Source organism: Polyodon spathula, chromosome 7 (genome assembly GCF_017654505.1).
Source record: "Polyodon spathula isolate WHYD16114869_AA chromosome 7, ASM1765450v1, whole genome shotgun sequence".
NCBI classification, from domain to species: Eukaryota; Metazoa; Chordata; class Actinopteri; order Acipenseriformes; family Polyodontidae; genus Polyodon; species Polyodon spathula.
In genome coordinates, this window is record NC_054540.1 from 17303405 (window position 1) to 17330170 (window position 26766).

Genomic DNA, 26766 nt, shown 5'->3' on the forward strand with positions numbered 1-26766 from the left:
ATTTTGAACAGACGTCTAGTCCATGTACTAAAGCAGTGAAATGGTTAAGAAATGTATGTTAGTAAAACCAAGTATAATTATAAACTACAACCTATGACATTCACAGCGCTATTGTTAAAAATATCTAGCGCCAACAAGAGACATGTAATCTTAATCAAAGGATATCTTGCTAACGAGACTGAACTTTACAAGTGTACACATATAAACCACTGATTGATCTGGTGTAGTGTTAGAAAGCGGTACGCTGTGAGATTTTGATACAGGTGCAATCGATTGCGATGCGAGCTGTTTTCCTATTGTCAAACAGAGGTACATTTACCATGAATTATACATTATTTCTTTGCAAATCTTTAATTATACATTTTTTTGTAAACTTAAACTAAAAAAAAAAAAAAAACTATTCAAGACAAACAAGACAAAATGAGGAGTCCACCACAAAGTTGCTAAAGTACAAAATATGTGTAGACCCAATGTACTGCATATGATAAATATTTGCATACTATTTTCTTAATGGTGGAAAAATATGATAAGTTCAATTAAAAAAGATGAGAGAGACAGAAAACAGCCTAACTAACCCTAACCTAACCTAACGATTTGAATGCGAACTTCGGTGTTTCCTAAAAGGAAGTTGTTTAGGCATGCACGAGCAAGGGCAGGGTGTTGCGTACAACTGTTTTTCTGTGTACCTGAAAATAACACTACACCGGTACTGCTTGGACTCTTGTGAAGTGCACCCAGCCTTCTTGTTTTGTGCAGATATGTTCTCTGATTAACTCATGATTCCGAGTCGAAGTAACTATTGATAGATACATTTTTTTTAATGTTGTAGTATTGTTTTACTTTGATTAACAGGCGTAAGTAAGCAACTCGAGGGGCTGCAGCCTGCCCATTGTTCCTGCACAGAATTTTTCATTTAAATATAATTTTAGACAGAAATTCTACAGTTTTACATATGGCGAAACCCACTTTTTAGGTGTGCAGCTTTTACTAGTTTAATGCAGAAGTAAACTTACCGCACACCTCAAGAACTTGTTTGTTAATGCGGGCAGTGTCTCAGTCTGACGTCAACTCAGATGTGTCGGGAGGGGGAGTGGGGGGTCTTCAGGGCGCATAAACGACTGCGCGCTTCGTAAATCGAGCTCAAAGATGTTGGCTATATATAGGATACGTAGTGATTACCATTCTTTATGTGTCATGTAACAGCCACAATAAATAAATAAAATTGAATTTTAGTTTGTTTTTGTTTTTTCCTGCAATACAGTCGATGATATAGGCCATATCAACTAATAGTATGCAATGTAATCATACTTTTTGGAAGCTGTGACAAAAAAAAAAAAGAAAAAAAATTAAATAGAATTGCAGTAAAAAAAAAGTTTTGAGTCTCAGTTATCCATCAGACAGCCCCGCAAGTTATAAGAACCTGAGAACTATTCTGGAAAATAATCATTACCAATATAATAATAATAATAACAACAATAACAACAACAACAACAACATAGGAGATGCATATTTATTGCATACAAAACCTATTTTTAAATACCCCTCCCCCATATAGTATACTGTAGGGTAGGCACTTGAGGTCTGAAGAGGATATAAGAATGTATAACATAGTGTAACTTATTTATCATGTTACTGTGATTTGGGTGGCTAGAATGGTGTATAATGTACTGTATCATATTATTATTATTATTATTATTATTATTATTATTATTATTATTATTATTATTATTTATTATTGTTAAATATACTTTCTCCAAATATCAATTTCAATCCCATATATGACAGATATAAAAAATAACCCTTCATTACCTTCCTAATTTTAAGTGATAACTCATTTGAATAGCATGCAACAGAGTGAATAACATATTTATTGCCGCTTTATTAAATTAATATAGAACCAGTGGATGCCTCTTATCACATTTCAGTATATCAGAGTGTAAACTGCACCTTAGGGACTGATAAATACAAAAGCACTAGAGTATTCATTAATATTCATATCTGGAACTTTACCACAAGTGCAGACTGCGTCAATACTTAAGAAGTCATTCAGGAGTGAATCAATACTAATTACTGAAATCAGGTAGGTTAATTAGGATCTGCAAAATGCCTCTAATGGTGAGTTCACTGCTTCCAGGCCTGAAAGCACCTTGGCTGATGAAACCTGAGGGATAGGCCAAGAGAGCGAACCTCCTAGCAATGGATCATTGAAACAACATACCTTTGAAATTAAAATAAATGAGCTGCTGGAATTTCAGTACCAAACTAACAAGAACACAATCCTCCAGTGACTCTCTAGTACAGTGCTGCACACTACCATAAATGATTGGCATGATGTGCTATTATCGCAAGCATTACATTGTCACTTGAGTGTTCAGCAGGGATCAAGGTAAAAGCATTCCAAACAGATTCCTTTTCAGTTCTTCAGTTGTCAGTGGTGAATTATGTTTTAGAATCAATGCAGCACATTCAAATTGACACATTTAAATTAAACATCCCAATTAAAACTGGAATGAATCAGAAGGCTTTTCTGGCATTATCACAATACAAAAGGTCTTAGCATACTAAAGGCTAAATATAACTGAAGTAGCATGTTTAGGGAAGCATTTGAACATGCCCCTTTTCACACTTTCATTTACAGTAAAGGCGCCTCTAATGCTTTGTTTTACTACAGTTTTCTTAGATTCAGAATGGTGAGTTTTTAATTTCCTTTTTCCTAGCAGCATTTCCCTTCGTATTCTTTGTGGCACAATGAACTGAAACTAGAAATGGCAGCTATTGCATAAGTATGTGAGTGAGTAAGAAATTACATGAATTATCAGGGCAGCATGAGCTGCTGGTGCAGTAGCCTATTTTTACTTGACCCATATAGTCACTGGCTGGTTGGAATTGTGATGAACTGCAGGGCCCAGCTCGTTTGGTGTTCAGGAATGCAGAAGAAATTGACATTTAGGGTGAATATCTGAGGGTTAAAAACTATATGTTTTAAAAATACAGTGCTTGTTATTGGTGTGTTGTTTATGTGGTTTGTTTTAGTGTATTTGTGGCAGAGCAAAGCTCTGCCCTTTTTAAATTGGCAGGGATGGGGTTAATTTCCCCTACCTGCCTGGGTTTATTATGTTCAGGTGGCTGGGGTTGATTAGTTGATTAGGTTAATTAACGATCAATCAGCGCCCAGCCACCTGACACAAAAGGAGGCCTCTGCTTCTCATTTGGGAGGAGGGAGCTGAGGAAGCAGGTTGGTGTTTTGTTGGGTGTGATTTTTTCAATTTTCTAAATCCAGTGAAGGCATTGCCCAGCTTGGAAACCTTTTATTTTGTACATTTTGCTTTTTTGTCTTTCTTTTTGTGTTTCAATCCCTTTGTTTTGGCCCTTGTGCCTTTTTATTTTTGTATCTATTTATAATAAAAGTATATATTTTTTTTGAACTGCAGGCTGTCTCTAGGCCTCTATCCACTTGCCAGCCTGCCACAGTATCCATAACAGCAGCTGAAGCCTTCTTATAATATTAATAATCTATTGAAAGAGAAGTAGAAAAAGGAACCATTGCTCTCAAGTATTCTGCGTTGAATCAAATATTCAATTTTAAACCTTCCATTTTTGGAATGCTTTGCTCTTTCACTTGATTTACATATTTAACACAAAGCATTCTCTTCAGCTTTGGTGGTCTCATGACTTCATCCAGCTCCAGAATGTTTTTTTTTTTTTTTTTTTTTTTTGTCTGGTTTCTGTGTTGTGTGTAAGTATGCATGCTGTTATTGCAGGAGTTCTATGAACACACAAAAGAAGCTGGCATTAACATCAGATCTGCATACACAGCCAAGCCAGAACATTCTATAGTGTAATTTGAGCTTACAAAATTCTGGTGCTCTACAATGAAGACCAATACCTGGGGGGGGGGGGGGTATGGTTATTGTTTGCTTTTGGCAAAATTACCTGTGGCCTTTTGAGTGGATTATCACTGATAAGAAACAGGTCCATTCCAATACACTATTAGTCATAATCACAGAATTTCAACAAAAATATTACCTCAGTGGGAAAACTGAAAGAAGGGGAATATTACCTCAGGGGAAAGAAAATAATTATTTCTAATAGATTAAATTTTCTTTATTACAGAAAAACAATGTCAAAACTCTTCAAAATTCTAATACAATCAATGTATTATTGCTTGCAGAAGTTGTGGGGGAAGTAAAATATGACATTCCATAATTTTAAATGGATGTAATAGCCTTCTTTGGTTGTTGTTGTTAATCTAACTTGAAAAGTTTGCTTAAAGGTAGAACATTACAACAATCTTTTTTCAGGCTGCATGCTTCATTGTGTATCTTGACAACAACAGGTCAAAACATGGGTTCTTATAAGGAGGATTTTTCACAGGTTGGTATGTTTATGGTAAACTATTCCTAAAATAGGTTCACCCAGAGGAGTAAAATATCAATTCTGAATGATTTATTAGATGTATTTACACCCACAACAAAACTATTACTGTTAAATATGTGACTCTGCAGGGCACTGTATGTGCGTATGTATTGAAAATAATTCTATCCATGATGTTGCATCATGCTATGTATAATATTGTGTACCATGTATAAATAGATACAGTTGGCTTCAGAGAGAAATACAGTGCAAAATCAGTTTTCTTCTGGTACCCTGGATCACCACAGTTGTATCCTTAATGATAAAGGCATAGACAAATCTTTGGAAAGCATGCTAAATACTAAGTATAAGGGAAAATCATAGTAATTTTCAACATTACTGTTCAAATTTACTGTAGTAAACTTTTTTTGTATAACCATTCCTTGCATACTTTGGTCTTGTTTTTTTTATTAGCACAGTATCACATTTTGATCCTGGAGCGTCAAGGTAAATTAAACTATATATTCAAGGGGAGATGAGAGAGAGAAGCAGTGGAAACATTTTAAAATGTTCAAGTTGTTATAACAAGAGTCATTAAAAGGAAACCTTCCTTTTAAGTTAATCCAGTGGCTGTTTTAACTCGGTTCAATTATAAAACAAAGTTCACCTGGTGCACGGTCATTAAAAGGAAGCATTTTATGCATTGGCTGTATCAGTGTCTTTTTTAAGGGGCTAATCTTACCTTATGCTTGGAAGTTTGATCTCTGATGGTGACTTTAACATAACACATGTTTAAAATTATTGCAAACAAGCAACCTGAGAAGTCAAGCTTCAGAAGGCTAATTATGAGATTATATATATATATATAATATATATATATATATATATATAATATATATAATATATATATTCTTGTACTTCATTTTATAGTTTTAAAGAAACTTTCCAAAGTATTACATTTATTAAATATGAAACAAATTTAATCATTCCTTTTAATACATTTTAACCACATTTTTAAAAAAAAATCTACTATGTAAATGTAGATTTTATTAATTGCCAGTTGTGGCTACAGGAAATTGTCCAAAGTCAGCTCCTATAACATTACAATATTGACGCCCAACTATGAAAACACAAAAGAATTAACAGCTGAGTAAATGTGACATGTTTAACACTAACTGTTACATAACAGGGCTATTACAAGCTTGTTATGAAGTGGAGCAGATCATGGCTTAAAGGTTAAATCCACTCATAACACAGTTACTAAGAATTTTCTCTTTTGTTTGTGAGGCTAAAGCAATTTTACAGAATTAGGTGTGTGTTAGTTCTCTTACATCATATATACTGGGTTATCATGCCAGAGTAAATGCTGAATAAATTTAGCCTATTGTGACCTGGTGATGTCTGTAAAATAAATACATTATTTTGAGAGAATCAACAAAAGCAGAAATATTAAGACGTTATCATTATTGAGAGTCCTTGACACTGGCTATGTCTTTAAGTGACAGCAGGGAATGTGTTTTAAAAGTGTGGCATGGTGTAGTTGTTAAATAAAACACTAACCTGTGTGCTTTAAGTGCTTTCACTCTGACCTACTTACATACTGCTTTACCCCTGATAGCATGATTAAAAGCTGCTTTGAAACCGTGATTCCCTCCGGGGATTTGAGACTGGGAAGAATATACTGCTCGGAAGGCATAAGTCAGCTAGAAGGCTTCCCTCTGGTTTCTTCCAGCTAATTCACATGTAATTGAAAACAACATAAATATTTAAGCAACTAAGTAAAACAGTAAGAGCCAGTACAACAAACATGACTTGGAACGAGGTGTTGTAAATGACATTTTTAACAAATATGCATACTGTTCTATTAAACAATAAACAGGAATGACAAAGACTAAAAAAAAAAAAAAAAAAGAAAAAAAACACCAGAGTACAATAATACTTTATTCTCTTTGGATCACTAAACCTGAAAATGGTGCCGTTTTCTTGTTTTGCATAGCAGTTTAGTTTGCAATAGTTAGTAATTTACTATAAAAAAAAAAAAAAAAAAAAAAAATCAAAGCGTAAACATGCATTTCTATACCTCTCGGTTCCAGAGAGCATTAATTTAAATCAAGGAACTGGAATAAATGCGATATATTATATAAACATTTTATTTTTAAAAAGCCACTAAACTTCGATAAAACTGCTGATGCGGCGTTTCTTGATCAACGCTTATTTTTAGCTTGCAATTTATTGACATTGAGAACGATAAATGGTTAATTGCAACCGCAGTACCGAGGAGCCACGCCTACCATTTCTGCACCTGGTGTTCTACAGTTGCCTCGGCAGTAGGGATTTCGGTGGGGATTGGAGGAAAATGAAGGGGGAGAGAATGTGACAACTGCAGACTCTGGCTACTGCCTTGGGGAGGCCTCCCGCACCTGTCCCTGTCCGTCTCTTGGTCAGCTCAGTTTTGAATCAGACAAGCGCAGATACTGTTACTTGCCAGACCACAGCGGCGTGCTCGGAAAAAAGAACATGACTTCTTCATTTGATCTGGATTTTCTTCCAGAAATGATGGTAGATAGCCGTTTGATGGGTTCTGATAGAATGTAAGTACAGTATTTATTAACAGGGTCGGTTATAGATTAACATAAATAAATAACTATCGATAGTTACATGCTGCAGTGTAGCTGATCGTTGTGTGTTCCTTTTGCGGAAAGGGTTTGGCACGGATATAGGAGAGCATGGATAGGCTTGCCTAAAAAAAATTAAAGACACAGTGTCCGTTTGTATAAAAGGCTTGATACATACCTCTATATTTCATATTATACGACAGTTTAAAAGTTTTAAACAATTAATCGATTACTACTGTAAAATTAGGATTGGTGTCCGCATTACGCTGATCAGTATATTATGTTTCTTAGTTAGAATTGTTTTATTACTTAAAAATGCATGCATGTCTGTAGTTTATACACGTATTTATGCATGTGTTCAAGTGAATGAACTGGAAACGTATCGAGTCATAAGAACTCCCAATTAAAAAAAAAAAAAAAATAGTAGCACAAACTGCGCGGTACATGAGTTTTACATTTGAATTCGAATAAACTTACACTTATAAATAACAGTTAACAGTCATTATTACATATATATATATATATATATATATATATATATATATTATATATATACGTATATATATATATATTATGAATCACTTACTGAGACAGTGGTCGCTCGCTATGGCCTTGATAACCCATATGCAACTTTGTATTTGCTCCTAGTGTTTCTTCCGATCAGGTGAAAAGTGCTGTTTTAGCCAAAATATAGTATTTGCAGTTTGGGTGGGAACTGCAACTGTCGTTATTTTTGTAGTTAGCCTTATGTTGGTGTAGATGCCGTTTTCATAATGCTGTAATTGAAAGATGTTTTTCAGACGAGGCACGCCTGACAAGTTGTTAATCGCTGGATGCACATTTTTTCTGATTCCTTTCCCCCTGATGCAGAGATGAGGGTCCAGCGCAAACAAGTATCCATGTCACAGGGTGAAAACAGCATCTTTCAATTGAGTTCACTTTGATAATAGTTTATACTTTAGAATAGTATATATTATTTAAGTCTGAACAGCGCACATTGAAGTAGCATTGACTTTTGTATTGTGAGGTAATTTTTTTTTATTATTTGTGATGTTTGCTAAAAACGTGGCAGTAGGAATATAGATATAAGCTATTGCAAGTTTTATTTTTTCTTTGTAGTTTGGATACATGTTCTGATTATTTTTACGAACAATAGCAATGTGTTTGGAGAGGGTCCTTTGGTAGATTACCCTAGTTTGAAACAAACATACAGGAAGGGAGAATAATTCGTTTGCATGCCTCGTGTTTCATCCTCGACTCTATCCGTTGAGTAGTGACAGTGTAATACTGTAGTTTACTTTTTTTTATTATTTGTTAAAGAATGGTGATCCAGACATGCAAGATATGCAAAGCAACTTTTATATAGCCCGCAATCGACAGTGCTATAGATTAGCTTACTCCTGTAACAAAAACGATTTTCCTTCCCGACACAATGTATACGAAATGTAAACGATGTGTTACATATTTAACTTATAAATATAGATTATATATATATAATATATATATATATATATATATATATATATATATATATATATATATATATATATATATATATATATATATATATATGTGTGTGTGTGTGTGTGTGTGTGTGTGTGTGTGTGTGTGTTTGTAGGGCATTGTTATGCAAACATCTCGATGTTTGCTGTGCACAATGACTTCCCCCTTTATTTAAAATAAATAAATAAAATGATCTCACTATGCACAGCCATTCAAAGCTTGTAATCTCACTCTCTTACAATAACATAATCGTTTGCTGACAACAAGCTTTATTTGAAGAAAACTGTTCCTTCCTGAGACAAGTCGTGGTATAATTAAGTGGATCGCTTGGTGCCCATTTTCTCTTGCAGCTGTGTTAATTGGGTAAGTTCTCTCAATGTGTTTTTCTCTCACACATGCTGTGGTCAGAAGCAGCAGCAGCGATAACAACTGTCTGAATATTTATTTAGCAACAGAGACCACACCAAAAAAGACTTAGTAATGTGCAGAATTATTATTTGATGAGCCTGTTCCACCCAATTATAAATGTGTTTATCCAATAAAAATTTAAAAAAAAAAAAAAAAAAAAAAACTGTACCGATGTTCAGTGCTGTTACTACTATACAATGTACAGTCCTGAGCTTCTCTGGTTAATGTTCAGAACCAGGCAGTGTTGTCGATAAGCACTTCCATTTTAATGTCTGTAGTGTTTAGCCGATTGTCTCAAAACTGCAAAGCTCTCAGACAGCACTAGATATAAAGAAATTGTTCAGTTCCAAAACAATTCTACATATATGGCTGGAAAAGGTATCTGTTTTTAAAGATTCCTTTTGTTTTGTTTGTAACTGTTCAGACAGTGTCTGTAGGGGCCAGTTATATATCTTAACAGCTTCAGAATAGCAACAGTTTGCTGTGGTTATATATATATATATATATATATATATATATATATATATATATATATATATATATATATATATATATATATATATGTATGTATTTATGTATGTATATATATATATATAGCATATGGACCATTTGTCATTCAAACTTTGCCTGGCTAAATTTAGCAGGGATATACAGTCAATAAAAACATTTTTATTCAGGCATGTTTCCGTACTGGTGCTGGTCGTATCTGCATTTTATCCATTTTATTCTGAAGAGCCATAGAAAATGTGATTTGTTTTCTAGATTAACTCATGAGACATGTGTCTTCTGACTGCTTAATTAGCTGCTTTGACAGTAAAAAGCAAGCTAAGAGAGTTTATTAATTCCAGTGAAATGTCAGAAACAGAAAGAGTACTGTAACTTTGTGCCTATTGTTTATCAGTATTTGTCTTGATGGCTTTGAAAAAAAGTTATTTTTTTAATTGGAGCCCAAGGTTTTTTGAGTTCAGCATTAAATTAGTTATCAAGCCATTGGAAAAAATTCTTTGGACTCTGTCTGTTCTTGTAAATCATCAGAAGCTGTACAAAAAGCGATCTGTTTGGTTATACCCTTCATTGTAATGGCCTACATTTGTGGAAATTATTTTGTAAATCCTCTTCCAACTGTAAACAATGTGAATGTTATTTTGTTGTTATCTGGGGAGGCCTGTGCCTTAACCTACAAACAGCTGAAGGAGTCCTACTAGTTTTTTTTTTTTTGTTTTTTTTTCCTGGTTTAAAGCTAGTGAAGAAATATTGTCTTAGTCGAAATCTATTTTATACAGATGACACAGTAAGGAAAAAGGGGGGACGAAGTAGTTAGGGAGATTCACTTTTATTAAAATGCATAGTGCACAAGAATTTTTTGTATTTTCTGTGTATGTCCTGCTGAGTCTTCCGCTAGTCTTGGGTCCTTTAAAACCATGATGCTTTGCTAGCTGTAAAAGTGATTGTATGATAAAGTTGTACATTTATATTGGTATCTGAGCACAATGTAAGGATGTGTTTGTCTCTCATATAATTAGACGGATCATGTTGTGTTTATTTTTTATTTTTTTGTTGCTCTGTTTATGTGTGTTTTTGTTTATAAAAACATCTAGCTACAGAAGCATTATTGGGTAAATCTTGAAATTTGAGAACTTGGAATGTACCTCATTTTGTATGCTCATATGTTCATATGTGAGGGAAAACAGCAGTGGCTGCAGTGAGTTGTTGTGCCAGTATGAACCATGAGAAATTCCCTTTGCAGCTCTGTGAGTGCACCTCAGTCCTTTTGAGCACCCCATAATCAGTCTAGGGCCTCTCAGGCTGAGACTGCCAATTTAGTTTTGAGATGTGTTCATAATTTATTTATTTTGTCACCAATGTTTTATTATTATTGATGATCCTTGTGTGCAGAGTAAAAAAACAAAACAAAAAAAAATATATATTTTTTTGTATTTATATTCTAAATTAGGTTAAGCAAAGACTGCTGCCATTTTCCTTTTCCCTTTTGTTTCTGGGCAAGGTTAATTTCAGTTGAATAAACTAAACAACTAGTCAGGAAGTTTTTATGGTACATAATTAACACCTAGGACAAGAAAAACACAACTTAAAAGCTGCTGTAGCAAAAATGCGATTAATTTGAATCCTACATGTTCTAATAGGAAGACCTCTTGTAAAATTTCCCATTTTAGAGATACTTGCATGAATGTTACAACTAGTATTTGGAAGAAAGCCTGCCCAATATCTTTTCTTGGGCAATGTTGTTGTTTAAATGTATCTCCTCGTTGTGGCAGTGAGTGGAATTCCCCAGAGCACCAGCTGTAGTAAAGCTGCGAGGGAGAATGTCTGAAACCCTGTTAACAATGTTGGCGTGTTGAGTTGGAGCACCTGTTTTCAGTGTTTACATAGGCACCGGGACCTAGAGATCAGTCAAGGAGAGACAAGGTACTGTTAAGAAAGAGTACATCAGGTGTAACCTTATCAGAACATGTTTGCTGTGTACGATTTGGCAACAATTATAAATTTCTATCTCTCTTTCAAGTCTCACTGAATCCAGGATTCATTCAGCTACTGTAACAAACTAGATTCCTAGCACCTGTTTTTGAATTTGACGATTAAGTCTTTTTATGCCAAAATATATTTTGAATGCTACGTTTATGCTGTCTAAATGGGCTTGTGCCATTGTTGCACATACACACTTTAATATATTTTACAGTATGTTGTCTGTGTCTTGATTATACTTAGAAGTGTTTCTGACCAGTTTACCATTAACCGGAGAAATGACAGAGCCTTTTTTTAAAAATGTATTTCTGCTATCTGATTTCAGAGGATAAATGTTTTTTTTTTTTTCTGTATGGGAAAGTATTAACCTTGGGTTTATTGGTGTAACATGGATTATTTCTTGCTTTTTTCTCTTGACAGAGCATCACTTGTTCTCTACAGCTTTGGGCATTAGTGTGGTCCTGTAAATTTGGGGTAACAAGCGCTGTACTATCTACTGAACCATACTTAGTATTTTGTCGTTGATAGCCTTACCACTGTTTCTGTTTGTAAGTTTGTTAAACAGGTTGTCACATCCCACACTGCTTCCCAAAAGCTGAAATGCTAACATCTGGTGTCTGTTAAGTTTTGAGCTGCCCTTTGTGCTGTTATGTAATCTGCTCGGCTAATTTTCTCAAAGTGTGTGGAAATGGAAAAAAAAAAAACATTATTGTTTCCCAGAAGAAGAATGCCGGTGACCACATTGTTTGTTTTGTTTTCATACACATATGTTTTTAATAACGTTGTTTCGGTATCTTCAATATTTTATTGATTTTGTTTCTGAACTCATCAGCTAAGCTTTTCATAATACCAGGATGACCAGTGAAAAAGGGGCGGGTGCGGGCCTTAAAACATAGTCTCCATAGATCCTCATAGATGCTTTAAAAAGGACTCAATTTCCATAAGGCAAGTAGATAGCAGAGATGGACTTTCATTACTTACTACCTCATTGTGATGTAAAACAAATAATCTTAGTCTATAAACCATACCTGTTTGCTAACATAAACCCTAGTTATTTAGCAAAGATTACAAGTTCTGCCAGTACACTTCATAAAATAGAGATTTGGGTGGAAAAAGGTTATTTGAAAGATGTCAATTGGTGTAAATCTGGGTGATTATGGCTTCTGTTTTTCGGTTTTTATTAATTCAGTTTTTCGGCGCTTATTATTAGCTATTTGAGTTTTATGTAATTCGTTTTTTTTTTTTTTTTTTTTTTTCCAGGGCTTTCATTTTTTATATGATGTATGGAATTATTGTTTTCGGTTACTTTCCAAAATGCTTGGGTGTTTTTTTTTTTCTGTCAATTGTAGTAACTCAACAGTATTTGCACACTTAATTGTACCTTTCTTTTGCTGTCTTTCACAACAAAGTCCTTCTGGTCACAGGCACATTCTTCTGGGGTTTTGTGTATCTAGGCATTTTTTTACATTTCACCACAATTTGCAATTCTGTTTTAAATTCGGACTATCTAACTGTAATATAGCTTTAAAATCTGCTTTCTGCTGTAATTTTAATCTTGTTTTAAATCTCACAAGCGGAATTTTCCAATAGAAATGTCAAATTTGCTGCCACAGTAGTTGTGGTGGATTTAATGTAGTGCTTGGACAAATATCCGAAAATTCAAACAAATATTTTTTGACGTGTTCGCCTACAAAAATCTGATGTTTGTATTCGCTAGAAAAGACAAAAATACCTTGCACTTAACGAGCTCTGTGTGATATGTTATATTAATATATAAAAACAGAGGAGCAACATAATAGCTCTTGAGCTGTCTATTTAAAAGTTTTAAACAGCAAAAAGTAAACTAACCAAATTATGCGCACGCACGCATAGTGATCCCTATGAAAGGCCATCTGTGTGAAAACACGTTGTGCTGCTTTGGAGAGAGTCAGAATCTCATGGGACAGAAAAATGGCAAGCATGTCATTCTGAAATGCCTCACTTAAACAGTTCCCGACTTGCTGGAAATTTTGTGTAGTGATTTTTATATAGATTTTGATATATATTTTTTTTTTTGTTGTGACTTTGTGAAATGTAAAAAATGAGAGCCAAAACGGTGAGTTTTTTCCCCTTCCCCTTTATTTTAAGTGTTTTGTTTTAAATTTTGTTTTGTTCAGCTACAAAGAGGCACAAGTAAACCTCATGTTATTACTTTATGAAGACGTGTCTGTGGCCACTGTGTACTGTGAAGAAATGGTAAGGAATGGAAAAAAGGTAAAAAAAAATAAATAAAATGCGTTGTCAACTTTTGATGTACTATTTATTTCAGGAATAAACAGAACAACCTTTATCTTGAACTGCTATTAAGCATCCTATGTTTTGTAGTTAATTCACTGGGATAAAGTAAGGCCTACACAACTTATTCTTTACTCCTGGGATAATGTTCTACTTTAATGTGTTACATATTGTAACGTCTTGCTGTAAAATAAAGGCACACACACAGGGGCCACGCCCCCCTGTCCCTGCTGCTATTCCATCTCTGCCTCCGTTCTGAGCAATATTATGGCTTTTATTATTTTTTGGAAATTACTGAACATCCAAATGAATATATTTAAATTATGAGCAAATACACGAACATGTATCCTGTGTTTGTCCCAGCACTAGTTTGAAGTATTCAGAACGAATCAATGATAGATACTAGTCAGGAAAGAGGGACATTGCCCAACTGCACAGAAAGGACGTTTGTTTTTGTTTTATTTATTTATTTATTTATTAAATGGGTAAGCGGTGTAATCAACGTGAATTTAGGTTCTATTTCCAGTGTTTTACTGGCTAAACACCGACTTCAGTTTAATTGAGTTTTATGGGTTAAAGCTGAAAACCAGACGCTCTGCTTATAATACAGTTTGAAATAAGAACAAAGAAAGGCACATGGGAGATAGGCAAGAGCTAATCTAAAGAAAATAGCTGCACTTTGTGGATGTAACAAACACTATTTGTCTTGGGTAAAAGTCTCTTGATGATCATTTGGAGCACATTAATTCCTTAAAGTAATTTAAAAAAAAAAAAATACTCATTCTCATAATCATTTTTTGTAGAAACAATAGAAAACCCTGGGATTGCTCTACTGTGACAAAAACAGTAACAGTATGCTTTGAGTAATTCAGATCTGTGAAACCAGTTGTTAAAGCTTTTATATATTGTCTTTATTGTCATAAACTTAGACATGCAATGAGGTCATGTTTAAGTTAAATTTTTAGGCCTCTTTATTTTAATGTCATTAATATTAATGATCCCCTACAAGAAATAATATACAAGTGCCAACTGCGCCAGACAATTTCACCTGTCCTCTAGAAGATATTGTGTGCTTACACATGGTATAATAGTAACATGAATGGGAAAAGCCTGGCTTAAGAGTCTCATGTGACCATTTTCATTCTGTTGAGCACAGATTCAGTGGATTGCAAAAGGCTGCAAATGAGTATGAAAAAGGTTGCCACAGCCGCAACAGGCATGTAGCAAGCAGCACACAGCAAGATGACAGCTGTCAGTATGGAGAAGAAAAGTCAGTGAACTACGTGCCCCTGGTAAAAGATCTCCTCGGGCTGGATAACCCTTGCTCCTGCAGTTGTATTAACTCATTGCACACAATACAGTTGGTGATCTCATATTGGGTAAATGCATACACCAAACTTAAGTACTTTATGTAGTCATCTTTGTCATTTTGTGTAAATTTATTTTATACATTTGTTGAGCTGAAATTGCAGTCTTCTGTCACTCATATTTGCTTATCTTTGCTTGCGTGTAACTGAGAACGGTCAGTATGAAAACACGATTATGTTTTGTTCTGTATTGAATGGTGCAAAAGCATTGTACCTATTGTCACAAGGTTCCTCTGGGATTGAGAGGTGGAACTGGTTATAATGGGGTTAATACTTTTTGAAGATAATTTGTGTTTTTTTTGGGGTTTTTTTTGCTCTTGTTTTTTAATCCATGTAATTCTACATATTATACCTTAAGCATGTGGGTTAATACTTATGTCTTAAATAGTCGATAACTTGATAATTCATATGATAATGTGAGCAGCATACCTTGACATCAAAGTTAATACAATTGACATAGAGTACCATGTCATCCTGATTTAATACATACTTTTTTGTTCTTTGTTATTCAGTGTTTTAAATTATTTCCAGTCACTTAAATAGAGTACCATACTTTTTGTGTACTACAATGCAGATTGATATGAGTCATCTGAGTCTCTTGAACTGTTTTCTTTTAACTAAATACACTGAGTTTGCAACCCTCGCACCCTATAAAAGTGTACAGATTGTATTGCTTCCCCTACATGTACACTGCTGTAAAGGTTACTTCTCCATGCACTACATCTAACAAGATAAGCTGATAGCAGGCCTTCATTTTCCTGTTGGTTAAGGAGCAGAACTCTTCTTAGATCCCTCATACTGATCTCCAGCAGTCAGCTGGTTGTTTAAGTGTGCTATTTTACCCACTGCTTTATGCAGTGTGAAAGTTACAGATGTTCAGAGCATAGAGAAGCAGGAAACACTTGGGTTAGGTTCTCTAAACACTATGCTCCCCTTGATATCCACCAGTGTACTTCAGACTGTATGGACTGGTGTCTAAATGTTCTGTAGGGTTGTGTAACCATTCCACAGTGATTACTGCCTGTTATTCCTTTAGGTCTGTAGCAAACTCTGTTCTGCATGATTAAACTTCAGGCTGTTCCTCGTGAAACATCCCTAATGTCGTCATTCTTGGATATGTGCTGCCGACTTTTTACCTTTTGTTGTTTCATAAAATATCCAAACATATACTAACAACAAATACTACTGAACTCCTTGCAAAGTTGGGTTTTTAGTTTGACAGAAATAAATTGTGTGTTTTTGAAATGAGCGTTATCATAAAAATCAGTATAAAATGTGCTGCTGAAAAACTCTCATTGCCATGCAAATCTTGGTTTTCTTATAGTCTACAATTTGTAAAAACAAACAATTACCAATACAAGTAATATCTATGTTTAAATATAAAGTCCTAAAATTGTTATTAGTATCGGTGTCAATGTCAGTAGCCCTATGAATGCTTCGTTCAGATAGCCAGGTAGATCTTCTGTAGAATCCATGCAAAATCAGTACCACTGCTTTAGTATTTCTGTGTTGCTCAGGGTCCTTAAAATTGAAAAACTGCCCAATTGTCAAATTCCTGAGTGATTTTTAAGAGCATGTTCCTTCCAAAGTAGAAGCACTATCATTTTCAAATTGCTTAGGTGTGCTCATAATTTAACTAACTTTCTGTATGCAGCACTGCTACTGTCTACCTACTTTACTGTCTGATTTAATGACCACACAAAAAGGCTTCAGAATGAAAATATTGAAAATGGCCCAGTCTTTGAAGGTCTGAAACCCCTTGTGGGACACGAGTTAACAAACTGACCTTTGGTGGGCTTATAGATGAGGATTTAATGTGGTAAAATAATTGACTTGGTAATCTGTCTCCTTCGCAGTTTAATAATTCTCTGTCCAGGTGGTGCACCACCACTATATAAAGACTTTAATCAGTCAACAGCAAGTCACAATCCATCACAAGACTCATTCAAAAACATGTCATAAAACCGATATCTGTTCTGCCCATTTAATTTCAAGAACGTAGTGGCACATGCAATTGTACCTGTAATTTAGATATATGAAAATGGCCTGGCATACCTTTCTCAATACCACTGGAAAAAACAGATGGAGTCTGATTTACCAACTCAGTTATTTCACCACACCTACAAAAGGGGGTGTATCTCATCAAATCTTCATCATTGAGTAAATATTTCACCTGGTTTCATACCTGACCTGTATCTTTCACTACACAAAATATAACCAAAATCTAAATCTTGAGGAAGGGATATTCCTGGATTCAGGTTGATTTGACTCGGAATGACCCCATTATGGTTTTAAGGCGACGGTTTAAAATGTAATAACAATGGAGAAGACGCCAGAAGTCAACCATTGATAAAATGAAAAAAACTCAATAAAACACACTCCACACGAATATTGGTTTGACCCATAGTCCGAACTGCACAGATTACTATAGCTGACGTTGGCAGCAGCATGTCTGCAACAGAAGATGCTGGGCAGTTTGGAGACTACAAAAAAATGATTCATTAAATAGTATAGGCTTTGTAGTTATTAGTTTTTAGTTTGTTTTTGTTCTGTATTGATTCAATTATATTCATTTAAAGAAAGGCAAGAGAGAACCAGACTTTTATTTATTTATTTATGTTTAATAACAGGAGTGTTGGTAGGTTCGTGTTAATGCAGGGCCGTGATCCAGTCTAAGATTAACACCAACCCTAAATAAAATGTTGTTCCTGTTATTAAGCACAGGTAATAATCTGAAGCAGTGGTATTTCAGAATAAAAAAAGCCTGTTTTTACTTTTATGAAGAAGACTAGAATGTGGTGGTGGTGTTATTATTATTATTATTGTAAAATACCTGTCGTTCTTGACTACTGAAATTTATTTCTGCTTTCATATTAAGCTATCTGTGTTCATTCATTCATTCATTCATTCAATCAAACCAAGTAGGAATTTGCTTTCTAAAGTCAAGTAAGCTTATTTGTGCATAAAAAAAACAACTAGTTGCTGTCCTTTTTTGCAGCAAGGACCATCTTCCTCTTACTTTAAAGGCACCAGAAATCGTAAGGCAATTTAAATAGTTTTGCTTGTATTACTTTTCCCGTCGTTCTTTGCACGTAACCGATGTAGCTGATCTGAAGCAAATGCAAAACTTGACCCAACATTTAAAATAAAACATTGTGTAAATGTGCATTTTTATTAATCTGAGTCGTGTGCTGTATCTGTAAAGCTTTAAATTGCCAGTGTTGGACAGCGTTGCGTCATGGGTATTTCCAGTAGCCTAAATAACGTCTATTGAAAATCAATCTACCTCTTACATGGTGCTGTTCTTCACTTCATGTTCTTCCTGCACAAAAGCGAACATGTTTTTAGTTTTATCCACCTTTTATTCTTTTCTTTTTATGTTTCCACTGTGATATGACTGAAGGTTCATGCATTTGTATACATTTTAGCATGTTACCCTTAGGTACTAAAATTTATTAACAAAAGATAATTAAAAAATTAATAAACAAATAAATAAATAAATAAAGACTATGTACTTATTTTCCAGCAGATTGATCTGGAACAGAGATTGTACATAGAAAGATAACATTCAGAGTCCTTTACCAAAGATGAGGGACCTGATATTGACCGATAAGGTTAAAGGAAATCTCTGATCCAGTTTCCAATTTTATATTCTTTTTCTCAAATGTTAATGTGTTGAGCACACCAAACTTGCGTCAATTAATGCAGTGACTTGCTTAATTGGGATTTTATTTTTATTTTATTTTTATTTTGTTTGTACTTTAAGATTTAAGGCATGGATTGAAACTTGTTTACAATGTTAAAGCAAGTTAGACACAGCTTTCCACTTGCATGCAAGCTTGGCCCATACTTTAAGCCTAGACACTGTGTTGGAAAAAAAATCGTCAGCTTCTGGAACATCAGTTTGCCCGATACCAAGTTGAGCTTGACACAACAATGCTTTGCAAATTTCACGCTGGAGCTTAAAATAATAAAAACAGACCTATTCTCTGTCAGATCTGTGGTGGATGACAGCATCAAAGCGCTGTCACTCTGTGACTCCAGGATGGATCGTCTGGGGTCTAAGATGGCTGATCTTGAAGACAGGAATAGATGGTGCAATCTGTGTCTGGTAGGGCTTGAAGAGGAAACCGAGGAGGATGGATACGATTTTAACTTTAACACAATCTCATCCTCTGTGGTTTCCAACCTTGGCGCACAAAAACACTGAGATCATGCAGGCACATCGTGTTTATGCTGACAGCTACAAGCCTAAGGATAAACCTTTTACCCCGATTTTCAATCTGCTCGGGTACACAGACTGTCAGCTAATACTGCAAACCGCTAGAAAGACCCCTCTGTGTTCCACAGATAAAGTCCTCAGATTCTACCCTGATTACAGCAGGCTTACAGCTAAGCGAAGGAGGGCATTTTCTCAGCCCCTATCTCTTGCTCACTCCTAAGGCATTCAAACCTTTCTGCTGTAACCAGCAGTGCTTCAGATTGTATATAAAGGGGACCCGCTTCTGTACCACTCTTCACAAGAAGCACTGGATTTGTTGGCATTGCTGATGTTCCTGGACGCAAAGACCCGTCTGGACGTCTCTCTTCTCACGGTGACGAAATGGAAAGCGCTGAATTGACGACAGAGCCAGCTCGTCATCGTCTGGAACCTATGTGAACCTACCACGCTTTCCAGTTCTGTGTACTCCGGCAATGGTTTACGCTGACAACGAGGATCTGCTTCACTCGCTGAGTTATATGTGGCCCCTGGGGAAGGACCTCAATAAAACAAGATTGTTTTACTTTTTTCTCTTCTTGTGCGACTGTCTAGTTGTAAGATGCCCAATTTCTTTACTCCTAACACTTTATTTTTTACTCTTATGACTAATTGTGGCGTAAATTCGTCCTTCTGACGCTTCGACTCGAGCCAGAAGATGGCACTTGAATAGCACATTATTACAAAATAAGTCCTTCCTGAGTACTATTTCAGTCTTAACTGAATTAGTTTCTTGACTTCAATCATGGTTCTGTAGATGACCCTCATATCTTGTGGGACTCAATTAAGGGATTTATTAAAGATACTTCTACTTCATTTGCTGCTAATCTTAACAAGACTCTTTCTTCATAGTGAACTCAAAGAACTGGAAACCAAACTAGCTTTTTTAGAACATATTCTACAGAACTCCATCTCTGAAGACATTGCACTAGAACATGAGAAAGGGTAAGTCTGAGTTTGATGGTATAGCACCTGAATGTTTTCTTACTTTCTGGGATCAATTGGGGCCCCTATTACTGGAGATGGTGCATGCGACTATTGAGAGGGGTTCTTTTCGTAGAGATGTAAACACTGCTATCATATCAATACTGCTGAAAAAGACAAGGAGCCTGCTCTGTGCTAGCTATCGCCCCCTATCATTAATAAACTCAGACTCTAAACTGTACGCTAAGGTGCTCCTACATCGACTTGAGTCCCTCATGAATAAATTAATTCATTATGATCAAACAGGATTTATTAAGACGCATCAAGCATCAGACAGTGTTTGCCGCCTCCTTCATGTCATTCATACGGCTATGGATATTGAAGACCTCTGTGCTATCCTTTCAATAGATGTGGAGAAAGCTTTTGACCGCTTGAAATGGGATTATTTGTGGTTGGTTTTAGATGGCATGGATTTGGGTGCAGAGCTTATTAATGTTGTCAAAATTTTCTATGCCAACCACTCAGCGATGGTGCTCACAGGCAGTAGATGCACCTCACAGTTTATTGTCTCTAGGGGCACCTGCCAGGGCTGCCCGCTTTCCCCTCTACTATTTACCCTATCACTCAAACCACTCACCCAAACAGTCCGCCAATCTCCTACTTTTACTCCCATCACTGTGAAGAACACACAATATCACATTTTCCTGTATGCTAACGATATTTTACTATTTGTTAAAAATGTTTCCTAATAGCACTCATATGTACTAGATATTTTTGATGAGTTCAGCCTATTATCGGTACAAAATCAACTGGTCTAAGTCTGCCCTAATACCCTTGAATGGTGTAATGAGGGACTTTGTTTTACCCTCAAATATACCAGTCGTTAAGCATTTTACATACCTTGGTGTAGAAATGTACCCTTATTTATATTCCTTCACAACTAATAACTTTTAATAAGATTTTTAAACGGGTAGAGGCTGACTTAAACAAATGGATGCACCTCTCGAACTGGCTCCAAGCCCACATCTCCATACTAAAAATGAATGTACTGCCTCAAACCAACTTCTTCAGTTCGATGCTCCCCCCGGAACGGTCTCGCATCAGACTCTCTACATTACATCGTGAGAATTGCAGGAGGATTATCATTGCCAAATTTCAAATACAATTTCTTTTCATTTGTCCTGCGACCCTGGTTTGATCCTAATGTTCCTGTCTCATGGCAACAGCTAAAAGAAAATGTAGTATTCCCACATAGACTTCAACATTTTGTCAAACAATTTAAATTATGCTTCAGCCCCATAATCTCTCACCTAATTACTGTATAGTGCTTGGTGGATTATGCTTATTACATAACTTTACCCTCTTATTGTCCCTTTTCTTTTCCACAATGGAGGGATAGGGGGCTTTATATGCTTGGGGATATTTTTTAAAAATAACTGTCTTCGCACATTCCAAGATTTACAATTGCAATATAATTCACCGGTCTCCACTCTGCAATGCGTGCGTATGGGGTACCCTGGAGGACAGAACTGCCATCTCATGCATTACATGATATGCTGCGTACAGTGGATAGAACAAGGGCTGGTTTGCACACTTTCTACCCACCTATTAAAGGCATCATATAAACCTCTGGTGCTTGCTAATATTTGGAATAGGTACATATCTCCTGCAAACAAAGAAATATGTTGGGATACTGTTTGGGCTAACCTCAGTTGTGCCTCCAAGAATCCTAATCATCAACTAATCCATTTTAATTTCACTCATAGAATATATTTAACCCCTCATAGATGCTACCAAATGAAGCTCACCCCTATCCCTATAGTACACTTTGTCCCCAGGGAGCCGTGGGCACTTTCTTCTATATGTTTTGGGATTGTCTGAACGTGGCGACATTCTGCACTCCCTTTCATGGTGCCACTGTTCCCTCGCTTTTCTTGACATCGTTTATTTGGAACTTCGTCGGCCCGTGTCCATGGAGCCAGGGAGGGGACTGTGCAGGCCTGGAAAGCGGCTGCAGATTCCATCAGATTGTAATAAATCTATACCCAACTACTATTGACTGAACTAGGTCCCTGAGGTCCTTTTATTGAATGGTTTGGGCAGGAGGTTTACACCCATGGGGAGGGGGAGGGATAAAAAATGTGGGGCATTTCTTGTATTGTTCTATTGTTGTTTTGTCCCCAAATAAAAGATTTGATCCAAACAAAATAATACCTGCAGCGAGCTGTGACATGAACACCACCACCTCTCTCCAAGAGAGAAAAAAAAATACACAAATTAAAATCACAAGTACACAATAGGGAGAAGGTGCATTTTTTTCAGGGCATGAAATTGCAAAGCCTTGCAACTCCCTAAGGTACGTCTACACACTTTACCATCACTGGAGTGTTGTGAATCAGCTAATGTGAAGTGTTTATATATAGACACTTGAATAATTTACTGAGAGCATAGAACCATAGAAAAGACCTAACAAACAGTTATTACCAATATACAACTTTTTTGCTTTCGGCTGACCCTCATTGAGAGATAAAGTTTTGTTACAGACGATATAGCACGGGCAAACTTCACTGTGCAGAAAGTAGTCTGGAACTATTTAAACATTGTATAGAAATGTATGAACCTTAAGACAAGTACAAGTACATCCAGTATAGTTGGTGTTGACCTGTTGACATAATGTTTAATGTATTTCATCCACCCAAGAATTTTGAAGAAATAAACCTGAAGGCTTTTCGGCTTTATATCTTACCATTGTCAAAAAACGCCACCATTATTAAATATGAAATTCAATCTAGTTAGTATAATAGATTTGATATTATCAAAAAAGAGGCAGAAACTAATTTAGTTTGGGTATTTTGACTTAAATAGTCATTTGCACTGTTGCCTTGTGACAGTCATTTTCATTTTGTTTTGATTTAAGTTTTTTCCAAAAAAAAAGTTTATATTTAATTCTATATTTTCGCTTGGTAATGAACATATTAAATAGACTTATATACATGTACACACATGTGTGATATATATATATATATATATATATATATATATATATATATATATAATATAATATAATTTCCACAAAAATTTATATAATGAAGAAAAATCTCTAAAATAACAACGCATAGAAAGAACTGCTGTGAAATACAGAACACGGGGCTCTGTCTGGGTGTTTTTGCTTCGATAATTAAATTCTCATAAACAGATGAACAAACAATCTCTAGAGGCACCAAGGCTTAGTTAATGAAAACATGAGTGCTTACAAATACTTACAACAGGAGCAAAAAGCACTTGGAGGCATTGGTAAGCTAAAAGGGTAGCTCTCTAAATTTATTGAATAGTGGATAAAACTATTTTTTGGGGGATACATTTGTAGTGTTAATGTTCTATCTAGAGACTATGTTGTAGTGTAGTGTATTATTATGTCCCTCCCCTCAGGTTCCTGACTACCTCACTATTATGAAGCCAACAAGGAGCGAGTGTGCATTTACTAGTCAAGAAGGGAATATTACATTATAAAAGGCTATCACTGGTCAGGTAGAGGAGTAACATGGGGGTGACACCTGAGAATGAAACCAAGCATGGTTTTTAGTCTGTGTGTTTTGGCAACTCACAAATATACAGTATTTTAAACACAGTTTGTAGGAGTGGAACTTTAATACTCTATTCAATGCTCTGGCTTCATCACACTGCAATACACAGAAAACCGCAATACATTTTAAACACATACAAATCAATAACTTTAAGTGGTGGTTAGTTTCATTGAATTAGGTTTTTTCTAAAATGGACTGCTAACCCATTGAAGATGATGATGATGATGATAATAATAATAATAATAATAATAATAATAAATAGTGTGCCATTGAAGCACTTCACATTTCAAGTGCCACACGGAAACATTACGTACCTCTATTGAGCAGTTACGTAAAAAACTCTAGTTAGGGTAATAAAAGTGCAGTTTGTGTGAGATAATAGAAGTATTGAATTGTATAAAGTAGTGGCATTAAAATCCAGTAAAAAATAAGTAACTTTGATGTATAAAGGTTTTGAGCAGTGACACCAAGATCCAATGGCTGTATTTTCACTCAGTGAAGCGTGAGATTTAGATAAGCAGTTAGCCAGAGAACTGCTGATTGACATCGCCCTTTACAGTTTTCATTTGGTCTCACATATTGATCTTTGGTGTCAGCACAGGCAAATACAATGCTGTAGTTCCTGTGTTACGATAGCAGCGTTTGATATACAGGTCATTATAGTACATCTTTTTTTTTTTTTCTGGAATTTGTACACTTTGGCCAGCAGTGTTATTACTGTGCACAGCATTTGTTGCAAACATGTTTTGCTTATCTAAGTACTAGTGTTTTTATTTATTTTCTTGTATAAACACATATCTACTGTCATACATTCAGTTTGAGAAATTTTTGGTTGAATGAGCCGATTTCCAAATACTCTGCACATATCTAAATCAATATGGTTTTTATTGTGTTAATATTAGTCATATGTATTGATTGTAGTTGGCGTTAATCTTAATTGACATACAAAAAAGTTTTATAATGATTATATGTAGAAATGAATTGCCGTGATTGGATTGTGTGATGCGAATGGCAACAAAACATTATAAACGTTGTTTAGGATGTTTGACTGTCTCGTGAATATTTTACATATTTACAGTAAATAAGTGGCCACGCTTTTATGAGCACTTATGTAGTTTTTGAAAACATGTTGGTGTTCTAATGCAGAATGTTTTTTCATTCCGAGATGTATTCCCAGACAGAGACCAAATGTGAGCGCAAACACGCAACACCCTACGTTGGCTGTGACTCTTCTATTCTCTGCTGGTGTTTTCAGAGTATTGCCTGATGTTTGAGACACAAGAACTTTTAGGGCCAGACTCCATATTCTTGTGTTCACCCATGTCCCCACCCTGTTGGACTGTCTCTGTTGTTCAAAATACTGTAGTTGGATTTATGGATTCCTTATTTGCTCCTAAAAGGAGTGGGAGGAGGGGGACCTTGATAAAGTGTATAAATCCTAATTTACAGCAAATGTACTACACTGAAGGTCATGATACTGTACTGTGGTGTGTTTTTGTGTGTGTGTGTGTATGTTGGTTTTTTGTCCTCCAAGATTCAGTAGCTGTCTTCAGTAGTCTGCAAATGATGAAGTAAATTTGGAGATGTACTTGTCTTTTGCAGCTATTCATCATCACTGATTGTCTCCCCTGACAAGCCAAGGTATTTTTAGCTAAGTAAGGATGTGGAAATTCTCCCTGTACTGAACATTAGCTGATTTCATTACTCAAATATGTCGAACACAGTCTGTACCGACAGCTTAGATTTGGAGGAAATTTTGAAGGTGTGTTTTGCATGCAGTCTTGTTTATATCTCTTTGTTTTCTATAAGTGTGTGGACACTCTCCACCTCTACGTCCTGAGTTTAGGTTTCAGTAGTGGTGATCGGAGATTATTGATGATTTTCGATTTGTAGTAGTTTGCTAGTTCTTTTCCTTTTTAACACGGAGAGCTGTTCATCCCTTGGGACACACATACAGCTCCACAGCACCAAACAAAGAGCAGGTTCTAACAGGTAGCAATTGTATGAGAACAAGCAGCAGTTTATCTTACAAAGTATGTTAGGTTAGCTGTAATGTAAGATTACGCTTTAGTTTATATTGACTTGTGGGCTTTTAAAATGGACTGTAAACACAGAGATTTTATTAGCCATTTAAGTCCAAACCTTCTGTTTTCAATTTTATTGGTATTTGGAAGGGTTCATAAGGTAGTGAATATCATTTTGGTAGCAAGGTTTTCTGATTTTGTAACCACTTCTCTCAAGCAATTGCCTTTGGTCCATTACTTCCATTCTTGGGCCCTGGGTCCTTCATTGTATTAGACATCCTAACACTGGATTACACTACCTCTAGGAATGTTTTGTTGCCAAAACTGCTTACAGTAAGGCATAATTTCTGAGAGAGTGCTGTCTAATGCCACAAGATAGAATTAAGTGACAGAAAGGCTTGAGTTTATGACATTTCAATATTTAAGTATTGTTTTTAAAAGCAACTTTTAAATGCTTTTGTAATGTTCTATTAAAAAAAAAAGCAAAAAGAATTCACACAGGCCTGATATGTATAGTAATAGATGTTTTGAAGTGTTGGTTTCTTAAAGCAAAAGGTTATTTGTTCAGTCTCTAGCTTCTTAATTTACGTTATTATCTCACACCAGTTCACTTTAGATTACGGTATATAGAAGTTGTTATGAGCAGAGTGATTAGGAGTTTCATAATTCTGTAGTGGAAGACTGCTGGATTACGATCGATCACTAGGTGAACATGTTGCCTTAAATGTTGAAGCCAGAATTCAGCTGAAAATCAATCAGCTGGTAATAAATCTTTGAAAGAGATGCAATATGTGTATTATTATTTTATTGATCACCTACTAGAACAACTGAGCTCGTATAAACTGTTAATTCTTCAAGGCAGACAAAGTGAAGTGACTGATGATCCTAATAACTTTAAGAAAAAGTACTTGCGGGGCTAAACAAAAACATGTAATGAAGACTACAAGATCTGACTGAACTGCAGAAATAAAA

The 26766-nt window shown here is 35.5% G+C and overlaps 1 protein-coding gene across 15 annotated transcripts in view; it reads left to right on the plus strand.

Annotated features, from left to right (window-relative positions):
- LOC121318265 (CUGBP Elav-like family member 2) overlaps positions 1–26766 on the plus strand; it is a 178185-nt gene that overhangs the window by 69932 nt on the left and 81487 nt on the right. Inside the window, exon 1 of one of the 15 annotated variants that reach the window (XM_041254749.1) lies at positions 5321–6944. The exons of the other annotated variants lie outside the window; for them this stretch is intronic. Within the exon in view, the coding sequence (XP_041110683.1) occupies positions 6871–6944 (74 nt within the window). The 5' untranslated portion in view covers positions 5321–6870. Of the gene's footprint in view, positions 1–5320; positions 6945–26766 lie in introns of those variants that run through there. 15 annotated transcript variants of the gene reach the window in all.